General features: G+C 38.4%; 1 protein-coding gene across 3 annotated transcripts in view; it reads left to right on the top strand.

Annotated features, from left to right (window-relative positions):
* NEK1 (NIMA related kinase 1) overlaps positions 1-21988 on the top strand; it is a 58901-nt gene that overhangs the window by 12258 nt on the left and 24655 nt on the right. Inside the window, exons 12-25 of one of the 3 annotated variants that reach the window (XM_060778721.2) lie at positions 3989-4048; positions 4257-4316; positions 4429-4476; positions 4574-4648; positions 6958-7133; positions 7211-7321; positions 9235-9337; positions 13965-14048; positions 14477-14560; positions 15861-15941; positions 17442-17537; positions 18548-18706; positions 20094-20156; positions 20245-20473. In XM_060778721.2, the coding sequence (XP_060634704.2) occupies positions 3989-4048; positions 4257-4316; positions 4429-4476; positions 4574-4648; positions 6958-7133; positions 7211-7321; positions 9235-9337; positions 13965-14048; positions 14477-14560; positions 15861-15941; positions 17442-17537; positions 18548-18706; positions 20094-20156; positions 20245-20473 (1429 nt within the window). The remainder of the gene's footprint in view (positions 1-3988; positions 4049-4256; positions 4317-4428; positions 4477-4573; positions 4649-6957; positions 7134-7210; positions 7322-9234; positions 9338-13964; positions 14049-14476; positions 14561-15860; positions 15942-17441; positions 17538-18547; positions 18707-20093; positions 20157-20244; positions 20474-21988) is intronic. The other 2 variants (XM_060778722.2, XM_060778723.2) reach the window with 2 other exon arrangements.

The following is a 21988-nucleotide window of genomic DNA, read 5'->3' as shown; positions in this document are numbered from 1 at the left end:
AGGGCTTGTAACAGACCTAGAAGTTTAAGAGTGTTTTATTTAACCCTGGCTGGGATTTTTGAGAGTTGTAGGTCAAAACACCTGGAGACCCACAGGTTGAGAACCACTGGTATAAGGGGTACAAGTGCATGAATATTTAAGCTCCAGTAGTCAACTCCATTGTGTATTTTATTTGAACTCTTTGATTCATGGTTGGAGCATGGATACTTTAAAAAGATATATTTCAGGGTGCAGCTGGAGAGATCGGTCTCACTTGGTTATGAAGCTCATTGGGTAGATCTGAGTCAGTTGCACCCTCTTAACATAACCTGTCCCACAGGCCATTGTGTAGATAACATATGCATGGAGCCATAAAGAGAAGGCAAAATAAAAGTAAATAAAAATTATTCCATTTGATACAATTCAATTGTATTTAGGGTGCATGGGGAAGCCCTTCGTCATTGCCAGAATAGATATAATTGTTGGTGGAAACATGGATGGTGGTAATTTTGTTATGGCATCTCAGAGACCCATCTGATTTCTCCCCAAGGCTTGTAGACCCTTCTAGAGTATGCCCTTTTGGCACGATAGACATTTCTGATGGCTTGAGCTTTTTTGTGTGTCGTATTAAATAGTGTTCATGTTGTTAGCCACTTTTCAGTGTTCTATCATAAAATGGGAAGTAGGAAATGGGCAGTGAACTAGTCCAATAGCACCGTTGAGCCTAACTCAAGCATGGGCAAACTTTTTTTGCCTTGGGGCTGCATTGTGGGCTCGGCCAGGAGGGCTGGGCCAGGCCAGGCTGAGAGGGAAGGTGGTTGGGCACACGCTGGGTGGGATGGGCCTGGGAGAGGGAGGGACCAGAAGGGGATGGGGCAGGACCCAGATCATAGGTTGTCTTCCTGGTATCAGGACAGGGATGCTCACCCCACCCTTAAGTCAGGAGAAAATGAGACATTGCCCCAATACTCCTCCCCAGTATCAGGACAGGGATTCTCACCCCACCCTTAAGTCAGGAGAAAATGAGACATTGCCCCAATACTCCTCCCCAGTACTCATCCCTCGATCTTCAGGCTGTCCTCTCAGCATTATGCTGGGAGGAGGGCAAGACAGGCAATGTCTAATAGTACTCTGGAGGGGTCTCAACCACTGCCTGCCTTCTTCAAGCCATACTCCCATCATAAGTACAGGGCTGCTTGCACCGTCTTTATGTCAGGAAGAGAGCAAGACACGTGGTGGCTGAGGGTGTTTCAGAAGGCTCTCAGCTGCTGCATGCCTTTCTTCTCCGACCTTTCTGCATAAGGATGCAACGAGGTGCCACATCCTTATTTCAAGAGGACAGGGAAAATGAGATGGCCCTGAGGTAGGCACCCAGTGGGCAACATCCGGCCTTAGTTTGTCCACGTATGGCCTAACTGGTTTCAAAGATACTACTGCATTATCCTCCTCCCCTACTTCATGCTAAAACACACTAACATTATTATCACTTTGAAAATTGCTTTGAGTTTCCCATTGTTGGGGAGGAAATGGAGGATATATGATTGGCCGTCTACCTTTTTGCATTTAATTTTTGCAGAGTTGATTGTTTTTGGATTTGATTAATATGGTATCTCTTAAGTCATCCAGTGTAACTTTAGAAATTGATTTTGTTGAAGTAGACCATAAAATTGAAGACTTAGATATTCCTAGAGACATGTTCTCTTAGATCAAAAAAGATAGTGCTTTTTATTCACAGGTAAGAGTTTTGTCTCTATTTTTGGGAGAACTACACCCCCTAACCTCAGTGAATGTGGAGTACTGACTTAAATATTTTAAACTAGCTTGGTTACCCTTATCCAGCATTGCCTGGGATATTTGAAAAAGTCATTTTTTAATTTTACAAAATGCATAAGGTTGTGGGTGAACTACAACTCACATCATACCAGCTCAACCCTCTGAAACTCCATCAGTACTTAATTTGGTGGGGTTCAGTGTGGTCTCTGGCTGCAGGGTGAACTACAACTCCCAACATAGTGAGTCAGTCCCCTCAAAATCCTCCAGTAGGTTCAGTTGGTTATGAGGGTTCTGTGTGCCAAGTTTGATTCAGGTCCATCATTGGTGAGGTTCAGAGTAGTCTTTGTTTACAGGTGAACTATAAATCCTAGTACCTACAACTCCTGTAAATCAAGGTGAATTCCCTTCAGACTTCTCCAGTATTTCTCATTGGTTATGAAGTTTATGTGTGCCAAGTTATTTACAAGTCCGTTGTTGGTGGGGTTCAAAGTGGTCTTTAATTGCAAGTGAACTATAAACCAGTTCCCACAACTCCTGTAAATCAAGGTGAAATCCTTGCAAACCTCTCCAATATCTTTTGTTGGTCATGGGGGTTCTGTGTGCCAAATGTGGTCCAAGTACATTGTCAAAGGGGGTCACAGTGCTCTGTCTTGATGCAGGGTAAACTACAACTTCCATCATGTTTAGTCAGGCCCTCAAAACCCCTCCAGTATGTTCAGTTGCTGATCCTCTGTTTGCTGTGTGCAATAGGAAAAGGTAGGAAAGGGTTATCGGAGAGGCAGTGGGGAGGATCATGCAAATTTCACACCAGTGAGGAAAGTCAGAAACACTGGGATGCCTGTAATGGAGGAAAAACAGAAAATCTAGGATGAAATTGTTCCTGTATGAAAGCCTTCACTTGGGTGGTAGGCAGCATTGTGTTTGTGGAGGGCATTGGCAGGACATGTTCACTGTGCTCACTATAACCTGCAATGTCATTGGAGGGAGATCCATTGGTGTCTCCTGAGCTATAACTGTTCGTGGAGGCGGGAGCTTGTCTGTGTAAATTGACACCCCAGCCACATACACACATACATATTTTTTTTACTTTTTATATCATTATATTATATATTATTGTATTATGCATATATATGTAATGTATGTATAGATAGATAGATAATGACTACAGTAGAGTCTCGCTTATCCAGCCTTTTCTCATCCAACGTTCTGTATTATCCAACGCAGTCTGCCTCCTGCCTGGATCTACAGCTGTTTCAATACATTGTGATGTTTTGGTGCTAAATTCGTAAATACAGTAATTACTACATAACATTATTGTGTATTGAATTGCTTTTTCTGTTGATTTGTTGTAAAACATGACGTTTTGGTGCTTAATTTGTAAAATCATAACATAATTTGATATTTAATAGGCTTTTCTTTAATCCCTCCTTATTATGCAACATTTTCGCTTATCCAATGTTCTGCCAACCCATTTATGTTGGATAAACGAGATTCTACTGTATATGATTGAATTATCATTATTATTATTATTATTATTTACTTCACTTGTATACCGCTCTTCTCAGCAATCAGGCGACTCAGAGCGGTTAACAACCAGTATCAACAACACAGTACAACATCATTAATCATTTAAAACAGTATTATCAATTAATTAACATCAGAAGGAGAAATGTGCAATCTGCAATTATATATAGCAATTTGTTATACCAAAGAAAATGTTTTTATGATAGCATTTCCAAATATAAATGTCTAATAACTGTTTTTGAATTAGATTTCCATTCATTTTCTGTTTTTCAAACAACTTTAAAGATACTTACTGCTTAAAAGTGTTCCTGTCACTATTCTGTTCTTGCCTATGTTACTGACATTCAGATAAGTGATGGAGAAGGAAAATAAGTCGTGTCTGTCTTGAGAATCTGCTAAGGCTAGAGTATTTCTGTGTATGCTTTTGCTTGGGAGTAAATACCATTGAATTGAATTTGGGGGTGGGGGGCAGGCATATAACTATTCTACAGAACTATAATCTTACAGACAATTGCATTTTAAAAAGCTTTATTGAACAAAGTGAGATTTGTTTCTCAGTAAGTAAATATAGGATGGAGGGTGTACAGTTACAGCAAGCTTGGAAAGTTAATTTTATAAACGGGTGTAGTCATCTCGCTCCTTCTGCACTCTCAGTTACCTTCTAGCATATATGATATGATTGTGCTAATTTGTAGTTTCACTCTTTATTTAGGCCCCTCCACCTGCAGTGAAGAAAGGGAAACCAATTGAAGAAGGGAGGAAAATGTTTGAGGTATAAAACATGAAAACTAAGGAAACTAAGCCAAAAGCTTTTGAATACAAAACAAAGCCTTCAAACCTTTCCTCCTTATTTCCTTCTACTCAATTTCTTCTGACTTTATATATGTATAAATCAGACTGTTTCTCATAAAGGATTAGACATCCTCACCTCATCCTGTTGAAGTAAAGGCTTGTGGCTTCAATGCTTATTTGTTTTCCAGGATGCTGTTAAAAAGAGAAGGCTAGAGGTTTTTGAAAAGGAAAGACGGCGGCGTGAACAGGTACATTTTTTTAATCCTTAGATAATGTAGTTGCTGCTTAGAATGATGATTATGATTATGATTATTGTTGTTATTATGTGCTATGAATTCATAAAGGTCCTTAATTTTACAGATCAGTTTCATGAAAGCGGAGCAGATGAGAAGACTTGAGAAAGAGAGGGTAAAATGCTCACTTTGAAGTTTTTCATTGTGAAGTTGAATTGACAGAGGCATTAACCTTTTTTAGAATCTAGTTTTCATTTCTTCCTTTTTTGTAGATGGAACGAATTAACAGAGCCAGGGAGCAAGGATGGAGGAATGTACTCAGCACTAGTGGAAGTGGTGAAACCAAGGTGGGGAGCTGCTGCTTAATATACTCTGACACTTTTGTTCTTTTTAAGCAATAACTCCCAGTGATCAGCACTTCCTTGTTAAATAGCAATAGTTATTTACTCCACCACTTAAATAGAATTCTAGCTATTATTTGTGTTGATTGCAAGATCACATGAGAGACAATGGAATATTCCCTTTAAATATTCAGATATTGACTTAAAGTAATCCAATATGAGTCTTCAGAGGGATTGTCCATGTATATGTGTGAAATACAGTATAAATGTATTAACTATGTACAGTTTTTCTCAGTTATGTAGTGGTTTGACAACAACCTCCATAGACCAGTGTTTAAATCGCCACTCATGGGGGAAACTGTTTGACCTAGGACAAGTAGTCCTTTCTCAGTATAAGAGAAAAGGAATAGGAAATATCCTCTGAATAACAAATTGTGATAGACTAGCCATAAGTTAGAGACAACTTGTTTTGGAAAATGTGGATCTTCATAACCATTTGGGAAATGGGATTTATAACCTTTTTTGGAAAACCACTGGTCACTGGAAAGGCATGACCTTGTTAGAAGTCACAACCTTTTGAAAAATGGCGTTCACCAGCATTCATGCAAGGCAACTAGGTCTCTCAGCCGTTAAACAGAGGTACCTAGGTGCTATTTATTATTTATTTACAGTATTTGTATACTGCCCTTCTCGACCCCGAAGAGGGCTCAGGGCGGTTCACAGTGTATGTCTTTAAACTGTTAGGGACAAAGATATGCCAATGCACAAAAAACCTCATATATATTCAGCAGAGTTTCAGAAGTGTTCCTTTAGTTTCCCGAAAACATCTACTTTCACTTAAAAAATATTTACCTTTAAATCATACTCTCAAGACACAAAATAAACAGTCTTCTTTAAAAGTAGGAGAGTTTTTACTCACAAAACATGCATACAGCATACAGACATTTTTCTTATTGATCCAGTTACAATAGGATTTTAACTAGTTTCTCTGTGTAGGTAACACAGGGCATCTTTCTTAGACTCAATAGTCCATAGTCCAATTGAGCCTAATGGCTTCTGTATAGCATACTATATAGCATACTAATGTTTCTGAGTAAGCAAATATAGGATAGAGGGTGTACGATTACAGGAAGTTCCTACTGAAGTCCAAAACAAACAGTTCCTGTAGTCTTTTAAAAATCAAACTATACTCACTTCTACTGATGCAAACACACACACTGATGTCTAAAGCAAACAAATGGCTTCCACTCTCTAAGAGTCGAATGGCTTTTACAAACTAAAATGGAGCCTGAGTGTAAATATGTCTAGTTCTGATCACATGGTCTGCAGCCCCTCCCACAACAAAGAGGTTAGGTAAAATTGCAAACCAATACACACATACAATAAAATAAGCAATTACCTTATATACATAACAAATAATTAGTGGAGGCTTGAGAAGGCTGTTATTTCCAACAACTTGAAGCCACACTTCTATTAACAAAACTGTTGTTATGTTTGGTCAATATCCTGATCAAATAACATTTATTAAATGGATTTATTTTTGATAGATAAATTTAGGATAGAGTGAGCATGGTGCGATCCCCATCATGGTATTTAATTGAGCATTGGACTGCAACCTCTGGAGGTTTTATTTCCTGCTCGGCCATGGAAACCCACTGAATGACCTTAGACAAGTTCTGTGTTCTCACCCTCAGAAAAATCCATGATAGGTTTGCCTTGGGAACATCATAAGTCAGAAATGACTTGAAAACACACATTTTTTAAAAATGGGAACAGATCTTGAAACATGTATCAGCAAGTATTGAGATTTCTGTCTTCTGGCTAAAGGGGGTTCTAGTAAGATCAGTAATGTGCAATGTTATGTGTGCAAGCAGACTTTCTTTTGCATTTCTTTCAAGGAAGCTGTGTGATGATGATAGTAATATTTGCACAGGCTATCGCAGGCATGGGCAAACTTTGGCCCACCAGATGTTTTGAACTTCAACTCCCACAATCCCTAAACCTCAGGCCCCTTCCATTTCCCCCTCAGCTGCAAAAGCTGAAGGCGAAATGCAAAGGGCCTGAGGCTGTTAGGAATTGTGGGAGTTTAAGTCCAAAACATCGGGAGGGCCGGTTTGCTCATCTGTGGGCTATCTGCTGCTGCTAGGTAAATAACCAATACATTTAAATGAAAATCATGTTGTACCATTCGCTGCTACATTTTCTGCAAAAGTGTTATTTTACACTGGTTTTTAAAAAAATATCAGATTTGTGTTGTCTTAAATATGGTGCTTGTTAAAAGTTGAACATGAGAACATGCTTTTTAAAAATTTTAGGCCCATTTTTTTGGTGGCGGAGGAGCTATTGTGCCTTCACCGGTGCCTTGTCGAGGACCATATGAACACTACCATGCTATTTTTGATCAGATACAGCAACAAAGGGAAAATAATAAAGTAACAGAGGGGAAAGATGCTGAATTGAAAGAAAAACCTGTTCAAGAGCCTGCTGAAAGGTATGTGTACATTCATTCAAAATAAAGAACATATAATTCCAGGCAAAAACAATTAAAAATGCTGTATTTATTTGCAGGGGGCTTCCATCCACAGTTCAAGCAGGAGTTCCTAATGGACCTGATGCTGATACAATTAGAAGAAGAATGAAAAGATTAGAGGAGGTATCCAGACAGGTCAATGCAAACAGGTTGGTGTGATGGTACATTTAGTTGTATCCATAGTGAATTTATTAGCAAATACAGAAAAGGGTTCACAGACAGTATTTCTGTAATTCCTGTTTGTTATAGAAGTCTACCATCTGTATAATGATGGTCAGTGTACAGTATAAAACTATTGCCTGTGTTTCCTAAAGCATCATTGTTCTCTTTTTGTTGTTAATTTCAGTACTGATTTTTAAAGTGTAAAAACAAGCAAATGCCTGATTCTCTTTTGACTGACTTGTAGATTGGACTATGTTATTTATATAATATCCTAGCTTGGGTACTCAGCTTTGCCCAGGTTATTTGAAAATCAATTTTAATTGTACAAAATGCATAAGGTTGTGGGTGAACTACAACTCACATCATACCAGGTTAACCCCAGGAAACTCCATCAGTACTTAAAGTTTGTTATGTTGGGCAAGTTTGCTCTACATGCATCATTAGTGGGGTTCACTGTGATCCCTGGCTGTAGGGTAAACTACAACTCCCACTATGTTGAGTCAGTCCTTTCAAATCCCTACAGTAGGTTCAGCTGGTCTTGGGGGTTCTGTTTGCCAAGTTTGGTCCAGGTCCATCATCAGTGGAGGTCACAGTTTCTTTGACTGTGTGTGAATTACAACTCCCAGAAAGGAAGGTCAGTTCCCCTCAAACCCCTCCAGTAATTAAATTTTAACATATCAGGTATGTGTGCCTAGTTTGGTCCAGATCTATCAGTGTTTGGATGGATGCAGGTGAACTACAACTCTCTCAAATCAAGGTGAATTTTCCCCAAATACCTCCAGTATTTTTTGCTGGTCATGGGGGCTTTCTGTGCCAAGTTTTGTCCAATTCCATCTTTGGTGGAGTTCATTGTGCTCATTGATTGCAGGTGAACTATAAATCCCAGTACCTACAATTCCAAAATGTCCATGCCAATTCCCCCAAAACCCACCAGTATTCAAATTTGGGCATATTGGATATGCATGCCAAGTTTGGTCCAAATCCATCATTATTTGGGTTCATAGTGCATGCTGCATGTAGGTGAACTACAACTCCTATAAATCCCTTCAAAGATCTCCAGTATATTTTTGTTGGTCATGGGGCTTCTGTGTGTCAAGTTAATTCCAGGTCCATCATTGGTGGAGTTCAGAATGCTCTTAGATTGAACAGTATTTACAACTCCTATAAATCATTGTAAAATTTCCACAAACCTCTCTAGTATGTTCAGTTGCTGATCAATTCCTCAGTTTGCTGTGTGCCATAGAAAAGAATAGGAAAGGGTTATGGGAGAGGCAGTGGGTGGGGTCATGCAAATTCCACACCAGTGGAGAGAGTCAGAAACACTGGGATGACTGTGGTAGAGTTAAAACAGAACATCTTGGATGAAATTTCCCCGCATGAAAGCCTTCACTTGGGGGTTAGGCAGTATAGTGTTTGTTTAGGACATTGGTAGGGCTCTTGTACATGTTTACGGCACTGCAATGTCATTGGAGGGAGGGCCATTGGTGTCTCGTGAGTAGTTATAACTGTTTGTGGAGGCAGGAGCTTGTCTGGACAGCCCAGCCACGCACACACATACATATTTCACTTTTATTATGTGCATAGATTAGCATTTTATTATGCAATCAGAACAGTTTCTCACTAGAAAGAGGTCTGTACCCATTACATGCTGCATATTTTCCATCTCAAACAAGTTTTAATATAGATCGGTGATATGATTGATGCCCTTTTGCACCATATGTGGTTTTCCTGATTAGTGAATTGTTAACTGGTGCTGAGGACTTCTTTCTTACATTTTCTTTTCCCCAGTCTCTTGGAACGTTAAAATAGAGGTGTTTTTATTCTCCTCTCTATTACTTTTTTCCAGTTATAATGTTTGTCAGAGAATTAGTAAATTAAAATCTTCAAATGTGGTCCTTAGGCAAAAAGTATGGGTAGCCGGAGAAAGAGCTAAACAAGTTGAGGAATTCTGGCAACGGAAGCGAGAAGCCATGCAGAATAAAGCTCGTGCTGAAGGACACATGGTAGGACATTTGGCATTCCTAGTGTACAAGTGCTTGAATTGCCTTTTTGATGGTTAGCTCTTACATGAACTTGCAGAAGGTATTGATACTTCTACAGTGAGATAACAGGGAACAGCCTTTTGTGAGAGCAGTCCATGAATGAAAATGGTCTCTGTTTTTAAGTCTACTTATTCCGAATACCTGGATCACTTTAAATACTGAGCCAGTATTTTCCTTTCTTTATTGAGTTTGTATTTTACTTTGTGTTGTGGTTGGCACCACTAGATAGAGGTTCGCAATTCGTGTAAAACCCAAAGCATTGCCTTTACAGCTTCAATTTAGCCCATACGTATTTGGAAGTAAGTTCCTTTAAACGTGGTAAGGCTTACATCTGAGAAGACAGCCTTTGCATTTGGTGTACTGTATATACTCGAGTATAAGCCAACCTGAATATAAGCCGAGGCATCTAATTTTACCACAAAAAACTGGGAAAACATATTGACTCGAGTATAAGTCGAGGGTGGGAAATGGAGAAGCTACTCGTAAATTTCAAAATAAAAATAGATACCAACAAAACGACATTAATTGAGGCATCAGTAGGTGAAATGTTTTTGAATATTTACATAAACTGTAATTTAAGATAAGACTGTTGAACTCTGTAAATGTGCTTACGTATCCTTCCAATAATAATAAGGTAAAGTAATAAATGTAATACCAACAATAATAATAGAATAAAATAATAAATGTAATAACAATAATGGGAGTAAAATAATAAATGTAATAATAGTAATAATAATAATAATTAGAGTAAACTAATAAATGTAGTAAAAATAATAATAACAGAGTACAATATTAAATAAACTTGACTCAAGAATAAGCCGAGGGGGCTTTTTCATCCTTAAAGGACTGAAAACTCAGCTTATGCTTGAGTATATATGATAAATTAAAATATTTCTGCAACCAGATTTCTCATTCTTCCTGTTAAGTTCTTTTGCGACACAAGAGCTTTCCTGATTGTATACCAAGATTTAGTGGCTGGTTTTCATGCAGCATGGCAAGCTCCTGTCAAGGAGAAAAGTCCTGCAATGTTAGTATGGATGTTGGTACCCAGGACTTGTTGAACTGGAGCCTAGTTCATTCTCTTGAACCAGCTACTGTTTTAGCAACCTGTTTTAAAGAGTCTATTCTACAGGTCTTTTAATTCACTTCATTACCATAAAATTATTTGAGGCAAATTTCATGTAAAACGTAACTGTTTTACTATTCCATGGTTTAATTGATTTGGAACAAGAAAAGAAACCATGATTTCCTACTACATGAGCAAACACTAATGAGTCTGTTGGGCGTCACATTTTTCCTCTTTCCCACTCCTGTGACACATGAAATAGAATATGAGATTTTCATTGTTAAAGAAGCCACAGTCATCATAAGAAGCTGTGATTTGCTTAAAATTAAAAGCGGAAGCTTCTAGTTTTGTCCCCAGCACTTAAGAAAGAGGAAGTGATGGAGCACAAAAGATTAGAGCCCCTTCTAAACTACCATATAATTCCACATTATTTGCTTTGAATTATATGAGTTGACACTGCCCATATGATCCAGTTCAGATCAAATAATCTGGATTTTATATGGCAGTGTAAAAGGGAACTAGGATTCATTCTAGGTCACTTGTATACCATGAAACTGTGGTTTTTGTGTTTCATGTGAATAGAACATTTTCCCCCTTTCTCTTCTTGCTTACATAATGAACATAGCTTTGGTTTTTTGTGCTGATATGTAGTTCAGGAGCTGAGCAAACAAAGAAATTTCCATTTTCTCAGTGCAAATTGATAATTTTTAGTGGGTGGGGTTTAACACTCAAATTCAAAATTTAGAAGCTTTAATGCCTTTTTTATAGAATAGCTCTCATATATAGGACACCAGGTGGCGCAGCAGGTTAAACCGCTGAGCTGCTGATCTTATTGACCGAAAGGTTGGTGGCTCGAATCCAGAGAGTGGGTTGAACTCCCGCTATTAGCCCCAGCTCCTGCCAACCTAGCAGTTCAAAAACATGCAAATGTGAGTAGATCAATAGGTACCACTCTGGTGGGAAAGTAACAGCGCTCCGTTTAGTCATACCAGCCACATAACCTAAGAGGCATCTACACACAACTCTGGTTCTTCAGCTTAGAAATGGAGATGAGCACCACCTCCCAGAGTCGAACACAACTAGATTTAATGTCAAGGAGAAACCTTTACCTTTTTCTTATAGATTATTTGATTTTCTAATTGTGGATCCTTCATTGCACATTCACGTTATATTACATACATTTACTGTTCATGCTTAAACTGTTTGCTAATAGATAATGTAGTGTATATGTGATAAAGGCATATACAGCATCAAGTGAGTGTTGGCCTGATGTTTCTGTCTTCTCTGGTTTATGCAGAGGAATGTTCGTGTAAAGTAGCCCATTGTTCTTTTTGTAATAGCCAAAAGCATGTGATACATACAGACTAATGGCAGCTATCTGTATATGAAAGAGCATTGCTGAACTTCTCATAGAAGGGACAACTATGAAAACAACTATGAAAATATAGCCCCTGCCATGTGAATATTCATTGTTTTCTAGCATTTTGTCCTTTTCTTCTTTCCATCTCTGATATAGTGAATGCTGCCCCATGTTGTTCAGACTGAAATGAACCAGCAATCGGTTATAAAAAGAGCAACTTGAGCTTGCATCTAATATCTGCATAAGTGTAAATCAACTCACACAACCAACATTGCACTTTCCTTACCCTATCAGTTCCACATTAGTCCAACAAAAAAAATATTCTTGGTATCTTGATTTTTGGCCTGTTCCTGGAATTTTTTTTCATATCAGGAGTAAGTTCAAGTCGCTTCTGGTGTGAGAGAATTGGCCATCTGCAAGGACGTTGCTCAGGGGACGCATGGATGTGTTACCATCCTGTGGGAGGCGTCTCTCATCTACCCGCCCGAGAAGCTGGAGCTGACAGACCAGAGCTCACCCCGCTCCCCGGATTTGAATCGCCGACTTTTCGGTCTGCAGTCCTGCCAGCACAAGGGTTTAACCCATTGCGCCACCGGGGGCTCTATTCAGAAAAAATGAATTGGATAGACTGCATCAACTCTAGTTATGGTTATCCTGATTGTCCAGAGTAGATGAAGAAAAGTGCCATTTTTGGAATCAACAGGTCAAACATACTGAGAAACAGGTCTAACATTTGAGGCACCAAAATGTGTGTTGCCCAATATATTTATTCTATGTTGTATGAAAGTGTGATAGGAAGAAGGAATTAGAGATCTTGTCAAGAGTGAAATATGGGGAACTGCAGCCTAGAACAATGGATAATCTTAAATTGAGGAGCCTCCGGTGGCGCAGTGGGTTAAACCCTTGTGCTGGCAGGACCGAAGACCGACAGGTCACAGGTTCAAATCTAGGGAGAGTGCGGATGAGCTCCCTCTGTCACCTATGGCTCCCCATGCAGGGACACGAGAGAAGCCTCCCACAAGGATGGTAAAACATCAGAAACATCCGGCAACCCCTGGGCAACGTCTGTGCAGACAGCCAATTCTCTCACACCAGAAGCGACTTGCAGTTTCTCAAATCGCTCCTGACACACACAAAAAATCTTTAATATGAGCGGAGGGGGAGTTTGTCATTTGAAAATTGTCTAATTTTTAAAACGTTTCCATTATTTGCACCTACATATAGCATTGTGTCCAAGCCATCAGCTTTCCCCAATATCCCCCTCTTAAATTTATTCAAATGCTTAATTTTAAAGCTGACTTAATGTCTATAATATATGTCGGAAATCAATTTAAAATTTATGGAAAAGCATTCAAAGTGATATGCCACTGGAGGAAAGGCCTTAAAATATGTTACAATGGAATGTTATTTATTTCAACATTTAATTATTTATTTATTGGGTACCGTTAGGGAAAAAAGCGGGATAGAAAAAAAAAGATTTATTATATTATTATTTATTACATTATTTACTTTAATGTGAAAACATTTGGCATTTTAAAAAAATACAGTGTTTGCCTTTAAAAGGGCCCCATGGTGGCACAGTAGGTTAAACTGCTGAGCTACTGAACAAAAGGTTGGTAGTTTGAATCCAGAGAGCAGGGTGAGCTCCTACTGTTAGCCCCAGCTTCTACCAACCTAGCATTTCGAAAACAGGCAAATGTGAGTAGATCAATAGATACCGCTTGTGCAGGAAGGTAACATCGCTCCATACAGTTATGCTGGTCACATGACCTTGGAGATGTCTATGGACAACGCTGGCTCTTCGGCTTAGAAATGAAGATGAGCACCACCCCCTAGAGTCAGACACAAGTTGACTTAATGTCAGAGGAAACCTTTAACTTTTTTACTAAAGTCCCCATTAGCACATATATCTATCCTTATAAGAATGGTGTATAGCATTCTAATCCCAACAGATCAGACAATTTTAAAGGTATACCTACATGATGAAACGCACACACAAAGAGATCAAACTTGGGTAATAAGCTACTATTTACGAATTCATTCTGCTTTATCATAGGAAACTATTCCTTGATCATGACTATTGAAATGTTGATAAATATTAGGCTAGATTATGTGATGGCCCCCCACTATTCTTGAATTTAATACATTAAAATGGTGAACAGGGCACAGTGCAAAACCTGGCAGCTATCTATGGAGGCAGGTCCATATCTTCAAGAGGAAGGAAAACGAGAAACAAGGAGGAAGAGGTATGCTTCTTGCATGCTTGCTGCCTTCATTACACACGTATAGAACCCCCTGTTTCCTGCCTCATTTTTCTGCATGGATTGTCATGTATAATTAAAGAATTCTAATTAGTATCACAGGCAGTTTCTAGAAATGTCCCTTTGATGAATAACCTAAGTCTGTCACCAGAAATGAACCATCCATCTTCGTTTGCAGCACAATTAGCCTTCATTGCCTTTCATAGCTATAACTGCTCCACACTTCCTGGTCCATAGTGATGGATCGGTTGAGTCACTTGGATTCACATAGAAATGTAGTGGTGCTACTCTTCTGTCAAAGAGTTGTCCCATTAATTTGCCACTTTGTGAGAGATGTATGTGTTTTGCTAAATATCTGTATTATTGCAACGTCAGTCTCACAGAAACACCTCTTTGATTTTATGTTCTCTCAGGAATACTTGGCAAGATTAAGACAAATTAGACTTCAAAACTTCAACGAACGCCAGCAAATTAAAGCTAAACTTCGTGGAGAAAAGGCAGGTTGAAAACGTTTTTTGATGATTTGTAGTTTGTTTTAGATACGAATTTTTTGTTTTTGTTTTGTCCTCAAAATAACTCTCCTGTGTTTTGCCAAATCAGCTAAATTGATTCTTCTGTCTCATCCTGTTGACATCCACTGATTCTCATGTAGTGCAGAATGGAAACCTTCTTGATTCCCTAGCTCTTGAAGCACAGGCTTTTTATCTCATCAGTGTACTTGAAGCTGTAATGCAGAAGCAGGGAAAGTGCAGGCCACATGCTGCCCCCCAACCCCACTTTTACACTTCCTAGTCCTCCACAATCTCCCCTAATTCCCAAATGGTTTTAAAATTCTTTTTAATTCAATTTTCACCTGAAAATTACTCCCAACAACATTTGGTGAGTCTCATGATTCCAAAATGGTTTTGAACCTAATACGATATAGAAAGATGCCTTTAGCTTTCACTCAAGACTTTTATTATAGTTTAAAGCATCCTTCACAACCTGTAGCCCTCCAGGTGTTTGGGACCCCAACTCCATAAACCTGTCAGCAGCCTATGATACTGTAAACCATTGTCTTCTCCTGAGAAAAAACTTACATATCACAAAGGACTATCACCTCACCTGCTTCATAGAAAAAATTGCTATGAAAAAGGAGCTTTTGGGTTGAATTTCAGAGCAGATGGTGAAAACAGAAGAACGGCCTGCCTCAGGGCAGCGTGCTTGCTCCATCAATATTTAACATTTACACAAATGACCAACCATTGCCAGAAGGGACAGAGAATTTCATCTATGCTGATGACAGTGCCATCACCGCCCAAACAGGGAACTTTGAAATGGTTGAACAGAAGCTCTCTGAAGCTTTAGGTGCTCTTACTGTCTCTTACAAGAAAAACACTGTAGATCTCAGAAAACTATTTCTTGATTTAAGGTGTTGGAGTGCTGGCTGATATCCAGAGGATGGGCTGAAGATGTCACTCCCTTGGTCCTTTCATTCTGGAAAGCCATAGGTTCTGCATGCCTGCTTTAAATCCATCTGTTTACAAGTGTATGGAGCATGAACATATGTAGAATTAAGAGCAACAGAGTTGGTGATACTTTTCCTCTGAAGAGATAGTTTTAGTAGTGGTAACACTGCGAGAAGGTAATGAGTAATTTAAAGAGATAGTTTTAGTAGTGGTAGCACTGCAAGAAGGTACTGAGTAATTTAAAGAATTCACATTTGCAATCTGATAAAATTGAGAGCTACAGTGTTGTGGTTTTTCAGCCAGTCTGTAGAATACATACATTTGATATTTCTAAGTAACTGTTTTGCAGAATGAAACGGGGGATTCTCCTCCTGTACCTGATCAAAATGAAGAATTGGAACTAAGGCGGAAAAAGATTCTAGCACTAAAGGTAATTGTAAAAATAATGTATTTTTTGTGACTCTGTAGCTTCTATATTTTACTCAGAAACTACTCCAGCATAATGTAATGCAAAAAGTAATTTTCCCCACTTTGTGTGTGTAAATTGTCTAAGGATGTTCATTCATGAAAAAGCAACTTCATTTTGTGTTCTGAAACAAGCAGCTTGTATGCTAAAAATCTGGAAGGCTCAGGGTCTGGTTGGTCAATTGGATTCATTACACTTATGCCCAAACTTTTCCATAATCTGTTTTTTTGTTCTTTTGATATCTTTGATCGCCCATGTTGTCTGTAAAAATAATGTGGTCTTGAGTCCTGCTTTACAAAGAAATCCATGGTTATGGTAATGGTATAAAGGCTAGATTTGGGGGGGGGGGGTTCTGCTGTGTGAATTCTGAAATGATTTTCTCTTATTCTTAGTTTTGTATATTCTTCCTTATTTCTGTATTTTTTACATATGCCAACCTTAAGGCAAACCTATTACAGGTTCTGAGTGAGGCATGCTATTTTCAGGGTAGAAGTTCAAAGAAATATCAAAATATTAAGCAGTCACAAGTACCAATTCATAAACCCTTGTTAAGGGTTTCAATTAAATGCTATGCCAATTGAATGCAATGAGAGATTACAAATAACATAACGACAACTCGGATCAGCTCTGGAATATGACTTGGATCATGTGATCTTAACTGATGTTTTATTGTTTGATGTTTTAATTATTTTGGATTTTAATGCATTTGTTTATTTATTAATATATGTGGCATCTAATTGTTGCCTTTGTGAGGCTGCCCTGAGTCCCCTTCAGGGTGAGAAGGGTGGGGTACAAGTGTGGTAAATAAATAAATATGCTGATCCACAAATTCTTTTCATGATCCTGAACTTCACTAGATGACTATCCACTTCTTATATTACTTGAATTATTGGCAACAAATATACACTCATATCTCACCCTAGCAATGATTTAGCACAGTATTATCCATCTATTGTACCATAAAATTCAAAGTACAATCAGCCCTCAGCATCAACAGATTCAACCGTCCACTGCTTGAAAATATTCCAGTTTTTTCAGAAAGCTAACGTGAATTTTGCAGTTTATATAAGGGACACCATTTTAGTATACTACTTTATAAAATGGGATTTGAGCGTTCATGGATTTAGGTGTACACAGCAGTTCCTAGAACCAAACCCCAGTGAATATCAGGAGGCCATGTACATATAGGATTAGGTCAGTGGTTCTCAACCTGTGGGTTCCCAGATGTTTTGGCCTACAACTCCCAGAAATCCCAGCCAGTTTACCACAAGTTGAGAACTGGCTGTAGTCGAAGATACAAAAAACTGGCTGTAGTCGAAGATACAAAAAAACCAACAACAACAAAACAAAACACTGCAGAATATCATATAATTGAAAGTTTCAGTTGATAAATATGTAGTTTTCATTGAATTTAGAAACCTTGTGTTTTGTACTCAAAAATACTCCTTTTTATCACATTTTAAGGAACAAGCATTTGCCCGGGCTGCACTCCTAAAAGAACAGCTAGAGCGAAAGAGAAAAGAAGCCTATGAAAGAGAGAGGAGAATTTGGGAAGAACATGTAAGACATGCTAAACTTTTTGATTTTTGAAATCTATTTATGAGATTTGTACTTAGGAACATGACATTAGTAAAGTATTACTTTCTGTGTCTGTAGCATAGGCAACAACAGCTGTTTTGAGGATAGACCCCATAGATTTTGAGGATTAGCACTGTCGGGGAATCTGAGCTGTTAGGCTCAAAATAACCCTTAGTTGGGGTAATTCCACCATAAATATGGCAGAGTACCAGAAGTAAACTTCATAACCAAAAGAAACTTACGTGTGGTGAAACTGGGTTAAGCTTTTACTCTTAGGATCGCACAGGATTGCAGAGTGAAAACTTTAGATTCAAAAATATTTATTGAAGTAAAAGAAATACATTCTAGATAGAAAAGGTCTTGGAGAGAACTAACTTACTAAATCTCATCTTCTAAAAAAGGTAAAAGTAAAAAAGTCCATGCAGCTACATTTTGTCTAGAGAGAGTGGCGGAGACTACATGATCAACCCAGGGCAATAAAACTTAAAGAGGAAGTTCCATTCCTGTATCATCAAGGGGGGGGGGGGGGGGGGAGAGACAGTGGCTAGCAAAGCCCTTTTGGGAAACATGCATGGTAAAGTGAGGAAAGGAATCCCTCAGCTTAATCCTGTCTCTAGTTTAGCTACTCATTGAGGTCTGGAAACTTGATGATATATGTGCAGTGCAGGGATGAAACTCAACAAGCACAACTTGGGGAAGGTGGTTTCTGAACTGTAAAATAAGCATGTAGCTAATTAAAGATGAAAACAAATAGTGAAATGTAGTTAAAAATTCTCAGTGCACAAAGGAATCTTATGTTGTTGAAGATTAAATCTGATTAAATAGAGTTGGTCTGCAAAAGCTTATGCTACCAACTTTTCTCTTTCTCAGAAATATTACAAGATTCCTCAATTACATTAAAAAGCTTCACAATTCTGCAATTTTGTACTAGCTCTAACTTTTTGTTGTGATCCTACCCATGTGTGGATGCCTAATTCATATTAAACCCACAGCTGTTAGCCAAAGGAATAAAGAATCCTCAGGGCAACAGAGCTGCAGAACTCAGTCCTACACACAGCAAGCACGAAATGGGAGGTTCACCTACCAGGATACCAAAGCCCAGTTCTCTACAAATTATCTCCATGACATCAGCTTTGAAAGAAGTGGGTGCGGTAGGTAATATATTTTGAAATTCTGGGCAATTGGGTTTTAGAAGGAAGTTTAACGTAAGATTCCTTCTTCCCAATATATACCGTATATACTTGAGTATAAGACGAGGTTTTCAGCCCTTTTTAAAGGCTAAAAAAATCCCTCAGCTCATACTCGAGTCAAAGTTATTTTTTATTTTACTGGGTTATTATCGTTTTTATTACATTTATTATTTTCCTTTATTATTATTACGATTATTTTTATCTATCATTTCATGTATTTTATTATTTTACTCTATTATTATTATCAAGGGGCTGGTGGTGCAGTGGGTTAAACCGCTGAGCTGCTGAACTTGCTGACAGAAAGGTTGACGGTTCGAATCGGAGGAGTGGGGTTGAGGAGTGTGGTAGATCAATAGGTACTGCTTCTGCGGGAAAGTAATGGCACTCCATGCAGTCATGCTGGCCACATGACCTTGGAGGTGTCTACGAACAATGCCAGCTCTTTGGCTTAGAAATGGAGATAAGCACCACCCCCAGAGTTGGACATGACAAGACTTAATGTCAGGGGAAACCTTTACTTTTACCCAATATTATTATTACATTTATTGTTTTACTCTGTTATTATTATTATTACATTTACTTTATTTTACTTTATTATTTTTATTACATTTATTATTTTACTCTAATTATTATTGTTATTATTGCATTTATTATTTTACTCTATTATTACTGTTGGTATTACGTTTCCATTATTTTACTGTATTGTGATTCTGTATTAAATTATTTTATTCTCTTTATTATTATTGGAAGGATATGTAAGCATATTTACATTGAAGAAGGTTAGAATAATGGTTTAATCAGAGTGGGACAACCTTATCTTAAATTACAGTTTTATGTAAATATTCAGAAACATTTAACCTACTGATGCCTCAAGTTATGTAATTTTATTGGTATCTATTTATATTTTGAAATGTACCACTAGCTGCAGTATTTCCCACCCTCGGCTTATACTCGAGTCAATACGTTTCCCCTGGTTTTTGTGGTAAAATTAGGTGCCTCGGCTTATATTCGAGTCAGCTTATACCCAAGTATATACAGAGTATATTATATTATAGACTAGATTTTAATTTTAGTTTTTATGGCTTCTAAAAAACATAATCTGTGGTGGATTAATATAATGATCCATTCTGTTGTATGTGTGCATTTTAAAAGAGGCATGAAAATTTGTTTTGTTTCAAAGACTGATGTTTTTGTTAAAATTTTGCCTAAAAAGAATATGTAATATTAATGTATAAACATTTGTTGATTTGCAATGATTTGCTAGCATTGATCCCCTCCAACCAGTGTTCGTACATCCAGTAATTATTGTGTTTGAAACAATCTTTTGCATTATGTTCTGGCTTTAAAGGATGAAAATGCTGTGGTTGTCCAGGAAACCCCAAATGAAATGAAGCCCGATGCTGCTATTCAGGTAAGCCTAATGAGTTGGCCTTTCCTTTGTTCTTCCACTGTAATTTTGGACACCATATTATTTCCATATTATTTCTTTGTTGCTTCAGAACAAGCGAGACATTCTTAGAAGACTGAATCAAAATCTTAAAGTGCAAGATGTGGAAGAAAAAAATGAATCCAAAGATACCTGTGAGATAACTGCAGCCGATGAGAGTAATCCAGAGCAAGGAGAAAATTGTCCAGTTGTAGCCGACCGTAAGAAATGGGAAGCAGGAGCAGAACTTGTTGTTCCACTTGCACAATTAACAATGGAAGAATCCCTATTAGAGATAGAAGGTAAGACACGTTGTTTGAGCTTCATCTTACCGTAATAGTTGCTGTTAGCAATTAAATTGGTTTTCACTTAACAGTAACTCTATGAACAAAACATTTCCAAAACCCTTGGTCCGGTCCTCAGCCTCCCTGATCCCTAAATAGGGCGGTGGCTTTCTTGATTGAATTGATTTACCTATAACTTGGTCTCTTTTCCTACTACTTTTCAATTTACTAAGCATTATTGTCTTTTTCCAACATGTCACTATTGTTTCTTGATACATCCACAGTTTGACAGCCTCATTTTAGTCATCTCCACTTCTATTTTATTTTTTGTATAAATTTCTATTGTGGTATATGAAAAAACATACATTCTTCAAAATCCGATAATTGAGATACACATATTATTTCCCCAGTCCCACCACCTCCCTATTCCCACCCGTGAACCATCACCACCCATGACTTCAGACACCATGCCATATGGAACTAGTATCTAACAAAACTCTAACCTTATCATTAGTAAAGGTAAATGTTTCCCCGTTACATTAAGTCTAGTTGAGTCCAGCTCTGGGGAGTGGTGCTGCTCATCTCCATTTCTAAGCTGAATAGCCGACATTATCCATAGACTCTTCGTAGGTCATGTGGTCAGCATGACTACATGGAGTGCCGTTACCTTCCCGCTGGAGCAGTACCTATTAATCTACTTACATTTGCCTGTTTTCCAACTGCTAGGTTAGAAGAAGCTGGGGCTAACCACGGGAGCTCACTGTGCTTCCAGGATTCAAACCACTGACTTTTTGGTCAGCAAGTTCAGCAGCTGAGCAGTTTAACCTGCTGCGCCACTGGAGGCTCCATTCTTATTATTACATTTATAAGTTCCTCATTCAGCTATTTCAAAATCTACTTTTGTCTTCTTTAACTACCCAAAGACAAGTCCCCAATTGTTTGTTCCATTTTTCCATGCCGAGGAGGCTGTTGTCCGTAGACCCTCCTGGTCATGTTTGCCGGCATGGCTACATGGGTGCCTTTTACCTTCCTCCCGAAGCGGTCCTCTTGATCTACTCACATTGCTTTCAAATTGATAGGTTGGTAGAAGCTGGTGCTAACAGTGGGAGCTCACTCCGACCTGTACCTTCAAATTGCTTACCTTCCAGTCAGCAAGTTTTCTGCAACTACCATGACCCATATAACCTGAGTCAGAGCCATATGGGGCTTTGTAGAGCAAAACCAGCACTTTGAATTGTGCTCAGAGACGTGTTGGCAGCCAGTGGAGCTGTCACCACAGAGGAATAGCTCAAAAGAGAATTTTAGTTTTAACCTATAGCGCACCAACACCTCCTTGGTGCAGTTTGACACTACTTTTAATTGCCAGGGCTCAATGCTATGCAATCCTGGGAACTGCAGTTTTACAAGGTTTGTAGCCTTCTCTGCCAAAGAGTGTTGGTGCCTCCCAGGATTCCATAGCATTGAGCCATGGAAATAAATTTATTTATTTCATTTATTTCATTTACTTATCATACTACATTACATCAACAGTGT

The sequence above is a fragment of the Anolis sagrei genome, chromosome 5 (assembly GCF_037176765.1).
Source record: "Anolis sagrei isolate rAnoSag1 chromosome 5, rAnoSag1.mat, whole genome shotgun sequence".
In the NCBI taxonomy this organism is placed as follows: Eukaryota; Metazoa; Chordata; class Lepidosauria; order Squamata; family Dactyloidae; genus Anolis; species Anolis sagrei.
Note: the sequence above shows the minus strand (reverse complement) of the source record. Positions and strands in the feature narration are given on the sequence as shown.